The sequence below is a fragment of the Ochotona princeps genome, chromosome 24, assembly GCF_030435755.1.
Source record: "Ochotona princeps isolate mOchPri1 chromosome 24, mOchPri1.hap1, whole genome shotgun sequence".
Lineage (NCBI taxonomy): Eukaryota > Metazoa > Chordata > Mammalia > Lagomorpha > Ochotonidae > Ochotona > Ochotona princeps.
The window spans coordinates 3,553,522-3,570,540 of NC_080855.1; the positions used below are offsets into that span (position 1 = coordinate 3,553,522).

Genomic DNA, 17,019 nt, shown 5'->3' on the forward strand with positions numbered 1-17,019 from the left:
CTTTCCGTCTACACGGAGCCGATAGGCTGGCTTGGGCAGGGAAGGCTTGCAGAGCGTGGGGCAGGCCAGGAGCTCAGGCTGAAGCTGCCCGGGAAGAGGGCAGGCTGAGGCGCCCTGACGTGGCTGCCATGAAGACGCCCTGGCGTGCAACACCGAGTCCTGCAGGGCCTCCTGTCCATCAGGGCGCACGGCCGTAAGGCCCCACATGTCCAGCAGCCCACGGTCTCAGTGTCACCTCTGGATTCCCTGAAACCAAGATTTCAGAGGTCCGAGCTCCAGCAGGGCCCAGCGAGGGCGACCCCCTCACAGCGCCTGTCTTCCCGTCCGAATGTGCAGACAGGCCATTTACACACACAGCAGAAACCCAAACACACCAGGCTCGGAAAACCGGCAACCGCAAAAAGAAAGACATTTATGTGCCCTGTGCACACTCTCTTGGAAAGGCAGCCGCGCTCTGTCCGCCCTTATTCCTTCTTCCCCTCGCAGCAAGGGACCACGGGGAGGAAGATCTCGCGCAGGTTGGCCCTCAGCCCGCGGGAGTGGCCGCTGCGCGCTCGCCCGGCCACCAGGGGACAGCGTCGGCCTTGGGCAGAGTCCTGCCGGTACCACTCCCGCGCGGTCTGGTTGGTGACGGCCAGGTACACGGTGAAGCACAGGTAGCCGCCCAGGAGGAGGCTCAGCACGGTGAGGAAGCCCAGCAGGAGCACGACCCTGGGAAACGTCAGGAACAGGTACTGGGGGCAGAGAGGAGGAAGCGCATCAGGCCCAGCCCTGCTTCTGCCCACTCACACCCAGCCCTGTCTCCAGCTGGCCCACCTGCTTCTAACCCAGACCCACGGACAGCAGTCCCAGCGGGGCCAAGGCACGGCAAACTGGGCCACTGCGTGCAACACCTGGGTTCCCTCTCAGAATGCTAGCTCCTCTTCCAATCCAGCTCCCTGCTAATGGGCCTGGGCCCCTGCACCCACGTGGGAGCCCCAGAAACAGCTCCGGGCTCCTGGCTTGCACCAGGACAGCCTCAGCCATTGTGGCCATTTGCAGAGGGAACTAGAAGCCTTTCGTATAAGTATTTTTTAAAGATCTGCCTATTTTTCAGTCTAACGCTCTCCCAACTGAGATATTTCAGCTCCAAGATCTGCTTATTTGTATTTGAAAGGCAGAATTAGAGAAAATGAGAGACAGAGGCTGGAGCTGGGCCAAAGCACGGGGTTCCATCTGGTTCTCCCGCATGGGTGCAGGGACCCAGGCTCTGGGACAGGCTCTGCTCTGCTCCCCTCCCAGGTGCATTAGCAGGAAGCCGGAATGGAAGTGGAGCAGCCGGGACTTCAACTGGAGCAGATATGGGCTGACAGCGTCCCAGGCAGAGGATTAACACACTACCCCACAGTGCTGGCCCCAGTCCAGCAACAACACTAGGGTCTGCAGGAGGGCAAGGCTATTCAGGGGATGGTGCTGTGCCAGGAAGCCATCTGCCAAGCAAATACTGACCTTAGTTTGTGCATCAAAACAAAAATCCACGGCCAAGCAGGATAGCCTAGTGGCTGAATCTTCACCTCAGACATGCCCAGATCTCATATGGGTCCCACACCATGTCCCATTGTCCCACTCCCCATCCAGCCCCTGCTCGTGGTCTGGGAAAGCCACAACTCCACAACTCCACAGCAATACAGATAAGCCTCAAGCAGCCCAGCCAAAGGGTACTGCTCTGTATAATTCTGTTTATACAAAGTATCTATAAAAAGCAAGTTCACCAAGTCAGAAGTAGGTGAGTACCAGGTATGGAAACCAAGGTGTGGTTTGAACACCCACATCCCATGCCAGAGTCCCCAGGTCAGAGCCCCAGCTCCGCCTTCCTGCTCCTGAGTGTCCAGGAAGACTAAGTACCTGGGTCCCTGCCACCCAGGAGAGATCCAGAGTGAGCTTTAGGCTCCAGGCTGGGCTACTGAGGGAACCGGTGGATGAAGAGCTCGCTCTCATCCCCCTCCGTGTGTGCGTGTGTGCGTGTGTGCGCACGCGCGCGTCTTTCACATAAATAAAATCTCTATAAAGGAGAGCTAAGTGGTTGCCAGGGCCTAGGGGAAGACAGGAGGAGCAATAGAATATTCTGGAATTAGGTAATGAGGTGGTGGGGATAACTCCCCAACTCTGTGGACAGGCTGAAATTGCTGCAGGCGAACTGAACGACATGGGATGACAAGAGTTTTCCACCAAGGAACAGCTTCGGGTTTCTACTGATCAACCTCCTTTTCCCACTGCTGAGACGTGGCCTCAGACACCACAGCACAGCACTGTCACCTGAGTAAGAAAGACCACGTCCACAGTCCGCCAGTGGCCCAGGTCGTCTACGTAGGATTCCTGGTAGAGGTCCGAGGCCGCCGCCAGGTGGATGAGAAAGGCGCTGCTCACGGCTGCCATGGTGGCGGCCGAGGTCGTCAGCGCCGAGAGGTAGATGAGGAAGTAGCGGGTGTTCCAGGCCCCGATGCAGTTGTTCACCCACACACAGTGGTGGTCGAAGCGGTGCACGCACCAGTTACACACGCCTGCAGGGGAAGAGGGGCATGCGCGGGGTCGGCCCGGGGGCACAGGCGGGTGAGAGATGGGTAGGACCCACACACGGGTGTGCAGCATTGCAAGTGTGGCCTCAAGTCAAGTCGGGGAGGAACCCAGTCACAGTGACGAATGCATCCCTGGGTTTTGATTTTAAGTCTACATTTTATTCCAAGATCCATTTATTTCATTGAAAGTAGAATTACAAGAGCAAAAAAGCAATCTTCTATTTGTTGGTTCACTCCTCTGCAAACATCAGAGCTGAAGCCAGGAGCCAGAAGCTTCTTCCAGCTCGCTCATGTGGCTGCAGGGGCGGAGGCACTTGGACCACACTCTGCTGCTTTTTCCAGGCACACCAGCTGCACTGGATAGGGAAGGTTAAACAGGGAGCTGGACTGCAAGGGGAATAGCTGGGACTTGAACTGGCGCTCATACAGGACGCTGGCATGGCAAGCGATGGTTTAACCTGCAGTGTCACAGCACCGGCCCTATGTAGAGTTGTTCTCCAACTTACATGGCACCACTCGTGGCTCAGCGTGGGCTGCAGTGCGGTGACACAGGCAAGGGAGCACTCCCCGAGCTCGCACACAGCTGTTCAGCTCGCTTCAATGGCAGGTGGAGCCATCCGAGGCTGAGGGGGCACTGAGGCCAGCCCAGGTGAGCCAGGGAAGGCAAGGCATTCCTGGTGCTCCCCTGGGCTATGGGAACACTTGGAGGAATGTCTGCGCACAGCTCAGCCATGTGGTCCCACCTTCCCTGCCACCCACAAATTCCGTGCCCTCCACTAGCAGTCAGGCATTCCCAATGGGACTGAAGGGTTCCACATTGGTGACATTTCCCCGAGCTGGTCTGAGCGAGCGCAGAGACGTCTCGGGCACAGCCTTTTGCACCGATGAGGCGGTCAGGGGTGCTCACTCCTGGGGGCTGCAGTTGGGGTGCAGAGCGCCATGCCACTGCTCAAGACCCGGATCTCAGAGTGACTCTTCCAGTTGCTCAGCTTCTCAGCCAAGCTTCCTGGCACTACACCTGGAAATCAGTGCCACACTCCTGGCCGACCAAGATGAAGCCCCTGGCTCCAGGCTCTGGCCTGGCACAAAGGCCACTTGGCAAGTGAATTGGCTCACAGATCTCTTTCTTTCTTTTTCTTGGTGCCACACTGCCTTTCAAATATATAAACAAACAAATCTTGGGCCCGGCGGCGTGGCCTAGTAGCTAAAATCCTCGCCGTGAACACACCGGGATTCCATATGGATACCAGTTTGTGTCCCGGCTGCTGTACTTCCCATCCAGCTCCCTGCTTGTGGCCTGGGAAAGCAGTTGAGGATGGCCCAAAGCCTTGGGACCCTGCACCCACAGGGAGACCTGGAAGAGCTCCTGGCTCCTGGCTTCAGATCAGTGCAGCTCTGGCCGTTGCAGTAACTTGGGGAGTGAGTCATCAGACAGAAGATCTTCCTCTCTGTCTCTCCTCCTCTCTACATATATCTGACTTTCCAATAAAAATAAATAAATCTTTAAAAAAATAAATAAACAAATATTTTTAAAATCACTTGTCGACTGGGGGCTGGCACTGAGGCTCAACATGCTATTCCTTTACTTGCAAGCGCTGGGATTCCATATGGATGCCAGTTTGTGTCCCAGCTGCTCAACTTCCCATCCCATCCAGCTGATGGTTCAAGTTCTTGGGACTCTGCACACCCATGTGGTAGCCCTTGCAAGAGGCTGCTTTCTCATGGCTTTGGACTAGCTCAGCTCTAGCCATTGTGGCAATTTGGGAAATGAGCCTTCTCTGTTAAAAAAACAAAACAGGGCCCGGCAGCGTGGCCTAGCGGCTAAAGTCCTCGCCCTGAACGCGCCTGGATCCCATATGGGCGCCGGTTCTAATCCCGGCAGCTCTACTTCCCATCCAGCTCCCTGCTTGTGGCCTGGGAAAGCAGTCGAGGACGGCCCAATGCATTGGGACCCTGCACCTACGTGGGAGACCCGGAAGAGGTTCCAGGTTCCCAGCTTTGGATCGGCGCGCACCGGCCCACTGCGGCTCACTTGGGGAGTGAATCATCGGACGGAAGATCTTCCTCTCTGTCTGTCCTCCTCTCTATATATCTGATTTTGTAATAAAAATAAAAAAAAAAATCTTTAAAAAAACAAACAAACAAAAAAACTGTCTTTCCAATAAAAATAAATCTAAAACAAAAACCTGACCAATTCTTCCTTCTACTTTGCTCACATGGCTCTGAAGTCGCTGAGCACAGCAGGTGTGGCTCACCCTGCATTTCCGAGAGGAGCACTGGGCTAGGCCAGGACTCAGGCATGGTGAGGGAGCTGGGACAGGTCAGCACAGTGTCCTGCACACAGGACGGCTCTCACGGCCAGGGCCGGGGCGGCCTGCTCCACAGCGACAGAAGAGCTGACCCGAGAGGGCAGAGCAGGCCCGGAGGACGCATGGGGGCTCAGCAGCACCACACCCAGTCCCCACTCACGGCAGTGCTTCGAGCGGGCTGGCTTCCTCACGTCGCAAGCTGAGCACCTGGCGTCCTTGGGGAACACCGCCTCATCGAAGTCGTAGACTTGAAGCAGTGACAGTTCATTGGCTTTTGTTACGATGCCTGCAAAAGGCGAGAACAAACATCGTTCCAAGCCACGTGGCGGACTAGCTGTTCACAAACCTGACCTGCTATGACACGGCCGAGACTGCCGCAGTTGGCACTGCCACTCGTTCTGAGTGGACCTAACTCACAAATCAGCCCTCCTCACCTCCCCCCAAAACCCAGTGGCAGCCACTCTCCTGCCCTGCCCGGTGCCCTCCACCCTGCACACCACTGGCAATAACACAGATCTGCCTTTTCCTGACACTAGGATGTGCTCCTCTCACTCATGTTATAGAATTAAAAAGAACATTATTGCGGCTGCAGAATAACTCAATATCTCATGATCTGGAGACACCCCCATTTGCTTCCTTCACCACTTGCTGGGTTCTGGGTACTTCCAAGACAGCAAGGGTTAAAAGCACACACACCAAGACAGTGTGGGCACAGGGCGCAAGGGCAGGCCCTGGGGTGGCAGTGGAGATGGCGCCAGCCTACCCAGAGCACAGGGCACGGGGCGCAGGGACAGGCCCAGGAGTGGCAGTGGAGACGCCGCCAGCCTGCCCAGAGCACAGGGCACGGAGCGCAGGGGCAGGCCCAGGGTGGCAGTGGAGATGGCGCCGGCCTGCCCAGAGTGCAGGGCACAGGGCACAGGAGCACACCCAGGGGTGGCAGTGGAGATGGCGCCAGCCTGCCGAGATCTCAGCTTCTCACGCACACAGACCCTGGAGCAGCAGGCGAAGGCTGAAGCAGCTTTAGCCCTGACAGCCATCTAGCAGTCCCGGACTGCATTCCAGCTGGGCATGGCTGGGTTTGGGCTGCAGCCTAGCCCCGTCAGCGCATGCTCCTGGGGAGTGAGTCAGCAAACAGGAGCTCTGGCAGAAGAGAAAAGGAAAAAGAAAAAGAAAGAGGAGAAAAAAAGAAAACAGAGTCTAACAATAAAAACAGCTGACATGACACTCAAGAGCAGAAAACATTAGTAGTGACACAGAGATTCTATTTTGGAAAAGATCAAGTTTACCAGTAAGAGACAGAACACGAACTTTAACTTGAATGCATGTCATAAGAACGAATACGGGCCGGCACTGTGGAGAAGCAAGTAGAGCCACCTACTAAAGTGGCAGCATCCCACATGGGAAGCGGATCACATCCCAGCTGCTCCACTTCCACCAGGTCCCTAATGCACCTGGGAAAAGCAGCAGAGGATGGCCCAAGCCCTCGGCTCCCTGCAAACATGTGGGAAGAAGCTCCAGGATCCTGGCTCCTGCTGGCCCAGCTCCAGCCCCAATCCTGGCCACTGTGGCCATTTACGGAGTGAACCAGCACATGAAATTTCTCTCTCGGTAGCTCTTTCAAATGATAAATAAATAAATCTTCTTCGGGCCCGGCAGCGTGGCCTAGCAGCTAAAGTCTTTGCCTTGAACGTGCCCCGGGATCCCATATGGGTGCCAGTTCTAATCCTGGCAGCTCCACTTCCCATCCAGCTCCCTGCTTGTGGCCTGGGAAAGCAGTTGAAGACGGCCCAATGCTTTGGGACGCTGCACCCGCGTGGGAGACCCGGAAGAGGTTCCTGGTCCCAGCTTTGGATTGGCGCAGCACCGGGTGTTGCAGCTCACTTGGGGAGTGAATCATTGGACGGAAGATCTTCCTCTCTGTCTCTCCTCCTCTCGGTATATCTGACTTTGTAATAAAAATACATAAATCTTTAAAATAAATAAATAAATAAATAAATCTTTTTCAATCTAAACATCACACTATTTAATTCCCTGGAAAAAGGACTATCATTGCTAACACATTTACACATAAAATCTCCACCTAACAGGTAATAGAAGCCTATGTACCAATTTCTTATTAAAGGGGGGGGCCCTTCTAGTACACAGCACTGCCATCAGCAAGGCGGCTGGGCAGCCAGCAGGGCTGACCCACTTACCAGGATTGCTTACACAGGTCACGGCAAAGAACACCAGGCTGACAGCCAGCAGCAGGTAGGGCTGCAGAAGGTAAAACAAGGAGAACTCCAGCTCCAGACAGTAAGCAACCACTTCCCAGGTGTACTCCGAGTAAACCATGCCTTGCAGTGCCAGGTGCAGCATGAGGAAGCTGTGGTTTCTGGAAGGAAGCAGGCACACAGCCTGTTCACAAGCGCTGCTCCGGGCAGAAGCAGTACAGCGCTCAGGACCACGTCCTCCGGGCTTGACAAATCGGGAAGAAGTAAAGGAGGCAAACAGAACACCCAGAAGATACGCCAAAACCCAGAGCCAAGGACCTGACTGGGACGCCCGCATCCCGTATTGAGTTCAAGTCCCCACTCTGCTTCTGATGCCAGCTCTCTGGAAGGCAGCAAGTGACAACTAATGCCGCTGGGTCCCTGCCACACACAGGAGACACCTGGCCTGAGGTCCTGGCCCCAGCTTCACCCAGGCCCACTCCCACCTGTAACACGCACTTGGGGAAGGAGGGCGGTGTGTGTGACCTGGCAGAGAGCTCCAGCTGTCAAATGAATGAAGGTTTAAACACCCAGAGCTGCAGCTTCATCCAAGACCATCATCACCTGTGGTCACGAACAGACAAACCACTGAGAGGACCACAGCTCAGTCTGAGCTGGGGCTTGGAACCCAAGACACAGGACCTTCCAGAACCTTCTCCTCACCACCCTGGAAACCACAGAAAGCCTCCTGAGGCAGTCAACACTTTGGCACAGAGGGTTAAACCAGTACTTGCAATGCTGGCGTCCCTTATGGGTGCTGGTTTGAGTCCTGGATGCTCCACCTCCAATCCAGCTTCCAGCTGATGTGTTTGGGAAAGCAGTGGAGGGCGGTGCGAGTCCTTGGGCCCCCTCACTCATGTGGGAGACCCAGCTGTGGCTCCTGGATTCACACTGGCCCAGCTCTAGCTATTGCAGCCACTTGAGGAGTGAGCCAGTGGAACATCTCTCTCTCTCTCTAAGTCTGCCTTTCAAATAAATAATTCTCTTTTTAAAGAGTCAGCACAGGGCCCGGCAGCGTGGCCTAGTGGCTAAAGTCCTCGCCTTGAAAGCCCCGGGATCCCATATGGGCGCCGGTTCTAATCCCGGCAGCTCCACTTCCCATCCAGCTCCCTGCTTGTGGCCTGGGAAAGCAGTCGAGGACGGCCCAAAGTTTTAGGACACTGCACCCGCATGGGAGACCCGGAAAAGGTTCCTGGTCCCGCCATCGGATCGGCGTGTACCGGCCCGTTGCGGCTCACTTGGGGAGTGAAACATCGGATGGAAGATCTTCCTCTCTGTCTCTCCTCCTCTCTGTATATCCGGCTTTCCAATAATAAAAAAAAAGAGTCAGCACAGACAAAAAAGAGAAGGCTGCAGGGTCGGCCATGTGCTCCCACGGGACGGTGGGCTGGCAGCCTCGGCCTCGGAAGCCCCCTCCCCCAGCCTCACAATATGGTTTTTACTTCTGCACATCCCAAAAAAACACTTCATCCATTTCTTTAAAAAAAAAAGTCTTACTTAAAGTCTAAAATATAAATACCTCGTGTGGAAGAGGTAGTGAAACAGGCTTCGCACGGATCTCTGAAGGCATTCTGGGATAAAACGGGAAACCCTCTGAAACAAACGCGGGGGGACTCAACTCACATCACCACCCCTGCCCCACCCTGGCCCAGCCTGCCCCCACGCCGCCCCCATCACCATTCCCCAACAAATCAGCCATCCCGAGCACAGCCGGCAGTGACCACCATGTCCCCTAGTAAGGGCAGAGAGGTGACCAAGGCAGGGACAGCCAAGAAGTGCACGTCTTCTACCGCCCTCCTGCGATGCCAACTCCTCCATTCTGTCCATTTCTGGGATCCCCAGAGTGGGCTGATGGGGAGGTGAGCAGAAACAAAGGCAATGGCTACGCCCAGGCCCAGTGACAGGCCTGGAACCAGGAGGCGAGGAGCCACGCGGCGGAATGAAGAGCTTTTCTCCCCACATGGCCTCATGGCAAGCAGTCCCAAAGACAGGGTCCCCGCTCCATATGCCACAAATGAACATGGGAGCCGACGCAATGAAACACTTCTTGTTCGGCCTGTTAGGTGACCCTGATGGGGCACCACAGGCTTGAACGCCACCTGGCCCGGGGAGTGGTTACCTGCGTGGCTCCCCCGACGAGGCCTCTCAAGCGGCCGGTTTTCGAGCAGACACAGAGCACGATGACACTGGCCAGCACCGTGGCCAGATAGGACAAGAAGAGCACAAGGAAGTCCATCCTGGGGCCTGCAAGGTAACAGCGAGAGTGGCTGCCCACTGGGGCGGACTACTCATGACACACGCCATGGAACCACACTGTCTTTTGGGGGGCTTCCCTGGCAGTGCTATACTTTGTCCTTTCGGGTCAAGTTGGCTGACTGAACACTAGGGTCCGGCTGCCTTGGGGGTGAGGGAGGACTGACCTGCCTGCCTGCCAGTGACAAAGCAGGTTTGGAGCCGGCATTGAGCACCACGTCCTGTGAAGCCTCCCTCTGGGAAGCTGGGGACACCCACCAGCCCCCATGTCAACACACAGGCCAGGGGTAGGCCAACAGGAAACGGCTGCTTTGGGCCTCAGCAGACCCTACGGTGCTCCAGCCAGAATTCTACGCGAGAACCCAAACCCCAACCTACACACACCACCCCAGGGACAAATTCATAGCAATTCCCACGGGGTGGGGGGTGGGCGCACAACTGAAGAATAAAGACATTTCACTCGCTCCCTGGCCTACTATGAGTCTTGGTTGGGTGATTTCCGGCCGCCAGCCCTGGTATCCGTCTGTCTTTCGGAGGTTCACGCTGGTGGGCAGGCGCCTGGCACGGCAGCTGGCACCCCAAGCTGCTGTAGGCATGGCTCGTCCATCCCTCAGGCCGGATCTGTGTGTGGACAACACAGCGAGGCTTACTGAGTCTTGCATCCTAAGCAGAGCAGGCGCTGGCGGGATGTTGGGGAACAGTGAAGGTCGCCCCCCACCCAACTGCGCCTCAAAGGGAGAAACAATTAATTAGGAACAAGCCGGTAGTCTTGGGTCCACTGTTCGCTGCCCATAAGCCCATATCCCCGAGTCACCCACGCAGAAGGCTACACGCACGACCCCTCCTGGCCTCTGTGGGGTGGGGGGTCGGGCTTCCCCGGGGTCCCTGAAGCCAGGCAGCCAGAGGGGGCAACAGGGCTGGGTCTTCAGCCGGCCGGGAGAGGACATGGCAGGCCAGGGCCCGGGAGGAACGGTACCGGGCCTTTGAAGGGATTCAGGAAGGCGGGCGTAGTCGGCTCTAAAGGGACCCCAAGGGCACCGGGCCTCAATGGCGGTGAAGTGAAGGCCGTGCCCACACACACACACGAGGGACGGCCGGGGTCGGGGGGACGGACACCCCGGGGCCGGTCAGGGTGGCACACGGCCACCGCGGAGCCGCCCTTACCGCCAAGGCTAACGCAGCAAGCAGCCGCCTTGAGCGGGGAGCTGCTCCGCGCGCCCCGAGCCTTCCGGCGCTCCGTGACGTCAGCGCGACGGAAGTACTTTCAAGGCCATAGTCCGGGAGGCCAGGGCCAGCCGCTAGCTTGTTGTGTGTTCCTCGCCAGCTGCTGCGGGCGGTGGTTGCGTGTGAGAACCTGGAAAGTGGGACTCTAGGGCCCGGAGACTTAGGAAAAACGCTTCCTCCCTGCGGGGCTGGGCTTGTGGCCTCGCTAGGGGAGGCCCCGGGCGGGTCACTTTGAGGAGTTTAAACAGCCAGTTTGCATGCAGCCAGGACACGCTGTGGGGCCAGTCCGGGCTGGACTCGCGTCTTCCACCTCAGAAGCAACTAGCCGGCACCGGCCGGCTCCTGTCTCTCCTCCCAGGAGGATGAAAGGGAGCGCTTTTTTTTTTTTTCATGATTGGCAGGTCTAGGGTGAATAGAGCTTCCAAACAGAGCGTTGAGAGGAGCCCTGTAGGTCAGTTCTCTGCTCCAAGTGTCCCTGCACCTGCTGGGACCGGGCTATTCTGGACGCTTCTGAAAACCCCACCCAGGCGCAGCCTTCCGCTGAGGGGAAGTGCCTCAGATCCACACACTGACTGCTTCTTGAAAAAACATTTTTTTTTTTTTTTTGTAATTCCTAACCTACCTGGACACCTTATCTTGTATACATTGTATCTTGTCCTGTGGCTACAGAATTCAGAAAAATGAAAACCTCGGGAGAGGTGTTGTGACTAGGGAAGACTGATCACGGGTGCAACCCTCTCTGCTGTCCCCTGTCCCCCCGGGACCCGAGAGTGGGGGGTCACTGCGTCAGGGAACGCAGCGCCCGGTGGCTCTGGTCCTTGGGCTGGCTGTCTGTCCAGACGGACGGCACAGCAGGCTTCTGGCCTCCCAGCGCATGATGCTCTCTAACTCTGCCTTTCAAATCAGTGAATCAATATATTTCAAAATGTATGTAATGCTGTATTCTCATCCTTCCTGGGAAAGAATTAAGCTCTGAAACCAAAGCTTCCCTTGGCCTCCAGCTTGCCTGACTCACAGTTCTTTGTTAGAATTACTGACTTGGATTTAGCGTGTGTGCTCCAGTACCTCCTGGACCATGCCTAGGTGTGTCCTTTCAAAGGTTCACAGAGAATGTCTCTCACTGCCTTTCAAGTGGGATGAAAATAAAGAAGCTTTTAAAAAAGAGCTGGCATTCGGCACAGTGATTAAGACGGCTGCTGGAGACCCCCACACCCCAAGTCGGAGTGCTTCCAATTCCAGCTTCCTGCTTGGGGCGCCATGGCAGGCGGGGTGGTGGTGGTGGTCACTCTAGTCCTGGGGTCCCTACCCCCCACACAAGAGAACTAGATGGACTTCCAGCTCCTGGCTTCAGTCTCTTCCTGAGCCATTAGCAGGGAGCTGGATGGGAAGAGAAGCAACGGGGACATGAACCACTGTTTATAACAGGATACTGGCATAGGAGGCTGTGACTTTCTCAGCTCCACCTTGATGCGGTAAAAGGATTACTTGTAAAGGTGACTGTATTCCTGGAAGTCTGAACCCTGAAGAAACGAAAACTGCTTCTTGAAGTATCAGGAAGCAGACAGGAGCTGGATAGGATCTTGGAGTTTTAGGATGTACAGAAAGGACAGCAACCCCCAAGGCATTGTTTTACAGTGTCTACAATGAAGTGATAAGATTGGAATCCTGAGCCTGTTCATCGCGAATCTTTGTTGCCTGCTTTCTGCTCTGTGTCACAAAGAAGAGCCTCATCATATTTGTATTTCTCCACTGTCACGTAAATATTCACTCTTACATAGATGCTCCACCCCCACCCCGATTTATTTTGTTCTAGGTGCTTTGCTCATGGCAAATGGTCGCTTGATTGCAGAATAAGACATTTCACGTGCCTTGGAGTCTCGCTCATTTCTTTGAATGCTAACAATGTTGGCCCCTGTTCTAGTGTTGACACATCGATCCGGAGGACACAGAGTTGGAGAGTTTTAAGAGCAATTGAAAGTCTGGAAATTTGTACCAAAGTCTGTGTTCTGCCTATTGGCAGCTGACTTCAGATCTGACAACACTGTTCAGATCCATACCACCGCACACCCGTAGGACAAAGCCCCAGGATCACCAGGTAGCCACACTGACTGGTTGCAAAACATTTAGGTTAATTTCCATTTTTGTGCATGCAGTGTTGCAATGGAGATACCTACAGGAGCTTCATTACACAGATGTATTTATCTAGGGCAGCTACAAAAAGGTAGAATTTCTGGGCCAAAGAGTGCACAGGGTTTCTTTTTTTAATTTTAAGAAATGCAATTAATTGGCCTGTCAGCCACAAAAACCCAAAAGAGCCCTTTTCTAACTCGTTGGCAACGTTCGATAGGATCAGTTTCTTTAACATTCACCCTTCTGATGGATGACGTGGCATTCACTTTGTCTCCTCAGCAAACAATGCCGAATGTGTCTCAGGCAGTGATCCAACCATTAGAACACAATGGTCATTTAGTGCTTAAGAGTAACTCAGGGGGCTGACTGCGTTTCCAGGAGTCTGTGAGCGTCCGAGCCGCTGCCATGAGCAAAGCTCACCCTCCCGAGTTGAAGAAATTTATGGACAAGAAGTTGTCATTAAAATTAAATGGTGGCAGACATGTCCAGGGAATACTGCAAGGATTTGATCCCTTCGTGAATCTGGTGGTAGATGTGTGGAGATGACTGTGTGGAGATGGCAAATAGTGGACAGCAGAACAATATTGGAATGGTAGTAATACGAGGAAATAGTATCATGTTAGAAACCTTGGAACGAGTATAATGAGTGTTTGGCAGAGAAATCCAGATCCCCTCTCCAGAAGAACCTGTTTTGCTATAGTGTGATGTGAAAGTTGGGACATGTACATTTTCATGGTTTTTTGGTTTGTTTTTTAATAAACTTTTGTGATAGTCAAAAAAAAAAAAAAAAAGAGTAACTCAGGGGCCTGGTATGATAGCGTAACAGCTAAAGTCCTTGCCTTGAACGTGCCGTGATCCCATATGGGCACTGATTCTAATCCCAGCAGGCCCACTTCCCATCCAGTTCCCTGTGACCTGGGAAAGCATTTGAGGATGGCCCAAAGCCTTGGGATCCTGCATCCGCATGGGAGACCTGGCTCCTGACTTCAGATTGGCTCAGCTTCAGCCATTGCAGCCACTTGGGGAGTGAATCATCAGACGGAAGATCTTCCTCTCTGGTTCTCCTCCTCTCTGGATATCTGTCCAATAAAAATAAGTCTTTAAAAAAGAGAAAGAGTAGCCCTGGAAGGTAGGGATAATGATGGTGAATAACAGTGATGCTACTGCTTTAATGAATAGGGAAGATGGAAGAGAGAATCCAAAAGCTTCACACACAGCCCAACATGCAAACCCACTTAGGCTTGAGAATTCAGTAGTTTGGGAGCAGCTGTTTGCTCTAGCAGCTAACACACCCACTCCCCTGTACCCTCGCCCTCCCTACATTAGACAGCTCAGTGCCAGGCTCTGGCCCTTGACTCAGCTTCCTGCCATGCAAGCCTGGGGAGGCAGTGTGGACAACTCAGGTAACCGGGCACCTGCTACCTTCACAGCAGACCTGGCTTATGTTCTGGGCCCCTGGCCGGAGCCTAGTCAGGCCGCTATGGCCATGTACGTGTTAATTAATGGGTAGGAGCATTCTGTCAGCCTCTCTCTTCCGTGTGTGTGTGTGTGTGTGTGTGTGTGTGTGTGTGTGTGTCCTGAAAAAGAAAGGCAGTGGTTGGTGGTTTCCTTCTGAGGATGGAAGTGTGAAGTTGTACCTAGCTTTCCTGCCCAGATCTCACTGGCTTGAGTCTAATTATGTGGCTGTGGCTAGGTGCAAGGTCATCTGGGAAATGTAGTCTTCGCAGATAATCAGGCTAATCCTAGTCCTTGTCACATTATTTGGAAGGCAGAAGGAGAGAATGAGAGACAGAGAGAAACTACTGGTTCACTCTCCAAATGGCCACAACAGCCTAGCCACTTTTTTTTTTTAAGTTATGTATGGGTCCACAGCAGTAACCTAGTGGCTAAACCCCGGCCTTGCAACCACTGGGATCCCATATCCACGCTTGTTCATGTCCAGCTCCTCCACTTCTCATTTAGCTCTCTTGTGGCCCGGGAAAGCAAGAGAAAAGTGGCCCAAGGCCTTGGGACCCTGCACCTGCTTGGAAGACCCAGAAGCAGCTCCTGGCTCCCAGCTTCGGATCGCCTCAGCTCCAGCTGTTGCGACTACTTGGGGAGTGAACTAGCGGGTAGAAGACTTTTCTGTCTATCTCCTCTCTATATATCTGTCTTTTCAATAAAAATAAAATAAATCCGTCATTAAAAAGAATTTATTTATTTTTTTTGCAAGGCAAATAAGAGATGAAAGGGAGCTAGATCTTTTATCTGCTGGCTCACTGCCTAGGTGGCCACAGGTGGGCCGAGCTGGGCCGACCCAAAACCAGCAGCCAGGAACTTTATTTGTGTCTCCCATGTGGATGCAGGTGTTCCAGAACTTGGGTCATCGTCTGTTGCTTTTTCCAGGTCCCCAGCGAGCAGCTGGATCAGAAGTGGAGCAGACGGGACACCTCCAGCACCCCAGCGGATGCCAGCGTCACAGGCACAGGTTTGATGTGCTATACCTAGAGGAGCCCCAATATATATTATTATCTTAACTGTGGCTTGAGCACTATGAGCCAGGGTTCTTCATAACAGTCATGGAAAATGCAATTAAAAGATACATTTCATACTTTATTCATAGTGTGCATTTTCCATAAACTTTTTGAGGTACCCTCATATTTCTATGTATGTAAAAAGTGAGGATATGGGTATTCTAGCACGGTAGTCTAGCAATTAAAGTCCTCGCCTTGAACGCGCCAGGATCCCATATGGGCACCGGTTCTAATCCTGGCAGCTCCACTTTCTATCCAGCTCTCTGCTTATGGCCTGTGAAAGCAGTTGAGGACGACCCAAAGCCTTGGGACCCTGCACCCGTGTGGGAGACCTGGAGGAAGTTCCTGGCTCCTGGCTCCTGGCTCCGGATCGGCGCAGCACCAGCTGTTGCGGCCACTTGGGGAGTGAACCTTTGGACGGAAGAGCTTCTTCTCTGTCTTTCCTCCTCTCTGTATATCCAACTTTCCAATAAGAATAAATAAATCTTTTAAGTGTGGATTTCATGCTCATCATAAAAGTATACATAACTATCATAATAAGGTCCAGGTCATTTTGAATTGCTTTTCTGTTTAAGTGTTTTTCGCCTGTCTTGACAGCTCTAATTATTAACCCAGTACAATACAATGGACTTGGTTTTCACTTATTTTGTCATGTGTATCATTTTTGCTGCTTTCCATTATGAATGGTCTTTATTTCTGCTGAATTCTTTCCTCAGGATGAATTTCTGAGTGATGGTCACCTCCTGACACTCAGTTCGCTCCTGGCATTTCACTTTGGCCTGTCTGTTCTTTAAACACGTGAGCTGTGATGCAAGTGTTTCATAAACATCATACGAGAAAACAAAACAAAACAAAAAAACGCTGGGTTTCAGCTGAAACCCAACACTTTTCACTCAAGTGTGGTAGAACGCATCTACACCCCCAGCGACACTTGTGCCCCTGCAGCCCTGTGGGAAGCCCTCCCGTCAGCCCCTGCAGCTGGACCTGGGGTGTCGGCTTTTTGCCTGCGGTGAGACGGACTGACACTGCAGCACTGCCCCTTGTGCCCGCAGGAACGGCAGAGGCGACATTTTGGAAACTGCTCTCATGGTACCCAGAGATCAGCTGGTGCTTGTTCACGGGCTTTGATTCATGAGTCTTCAGCACTTTGGGAATGGGGAAAGAAAAGAAAAGTAAGGTCATCGTGGTGCAGCCAACGGGGCTGCCTCTTGGGATGCTGGCATCCCACACCAAAATACTTCTTTGAGCCCCGCCTACTCTGCCTCCCATGCAGCTTACTGCTACTGCTGCTGGGAAGGTGGTGGTTACTGGACCAAGTGCTGCTCACATGGGCCACCCGGAAGTAGTTCATGGCTGCTGGTTCTGGACTAGGTCAGACCTGGCTATTGCAGTCATGTGGGGAGATGAAAATTCTATTTCTCTCTTCCTCCCCTCTGCTCGCCCCCTCCCCAATCTCTCTGCCTCGCAAAAAAAAAAAAAAAAAAAAAAAAAAAAAAAAAAATATATATATATATATATATATATATATATATATATATAATAAAGTTAGATTTATAGACAGAAAGAAAGAGGAAGAGAAATATCTTCATGCAGGTGCAAGGTCCCAAGGCTTTGAGCCATCCTGTACTGCTTTTCCAGGCCACAAGCAGGGGGCTGGATGAGAAGTGGAGCAGCCGATATGGAATCTGGCACAGGTAAGGCAAGGACTTTAGCCGCTAAGCCATCACGCCAAGCCCCAAACAGATCTTTCAAAAAGCACACACACACGAGAATGTAACAGAGG

The 17,019-nt window shown here is 53.4% G+C and overlaps 1 protein-coding gene and 1 pseudogene across 3 annotated transcripts; one reads left to right on the top strand and one right to left on the bottom strand.

The window, feature by feature from the left end:
- Positions 1-423: 423 nt before the first annotated feature.
- On the bottom strand, positions 424-10,643 carry ZDHHC4 (zinc finger DHHC-type palmitoyltransferase 4). 3 transcript variants are annotated; one of them, XM_058680310.1, is made up of 9 exons: positions 10,534-10,643; positions 9,846-9,990; positions 9,236-9,360; positions 8,636-8,709; positions 7,396-7,459; positions 7,060-7,120; positions 5,025-5,150; positions 2,296-2,540; positions 424-734 (listed from the first exon to the last, which is right to left on the bottom strand). In XM_058680310.1, the coding sequence occupies exons 3-9, from the start codon at positions 9,350-9,352 to the stop codon at positions 465-467; spliced, it is 957 nt and encodes a 318-aa protein (XP_058536293.1). In that variant the 5' UTR covers positions 9,353-9,360; positions 9,846-9,990; positions 10,534-10,643; the 3' UTR covers positions 424-464. The 3 variants fall into 3 exon arrangements, with proteins under 3 accessions (XP_058536293.1, XP_058536292.1, XP_058536295.1); XM_058680309.1 differs by lacking the exon at positions 7,396-7,459 and having other exon boundaries at positions 7,060-7,238; XM_058680312.1 differs by lacking the exons at positions 7,396-7,459; positions 9,846-9,990; positions 10,534-10,643 and having other exon boundaries at positions 7,060-7,238; positions 8,636-8,687.
- A 2,442-nt stretch (positions 10,644-13,085) lies between these two features.
- LOC118757793 (small nuclear ribonucleoprotein G-like) lies at positions 13,086-13,499 on the top strand (annotated as a pseudogene).
- The last annotated feature ends 3,520 nt before the right edge of the window (positions 13,500-17,019 follow it).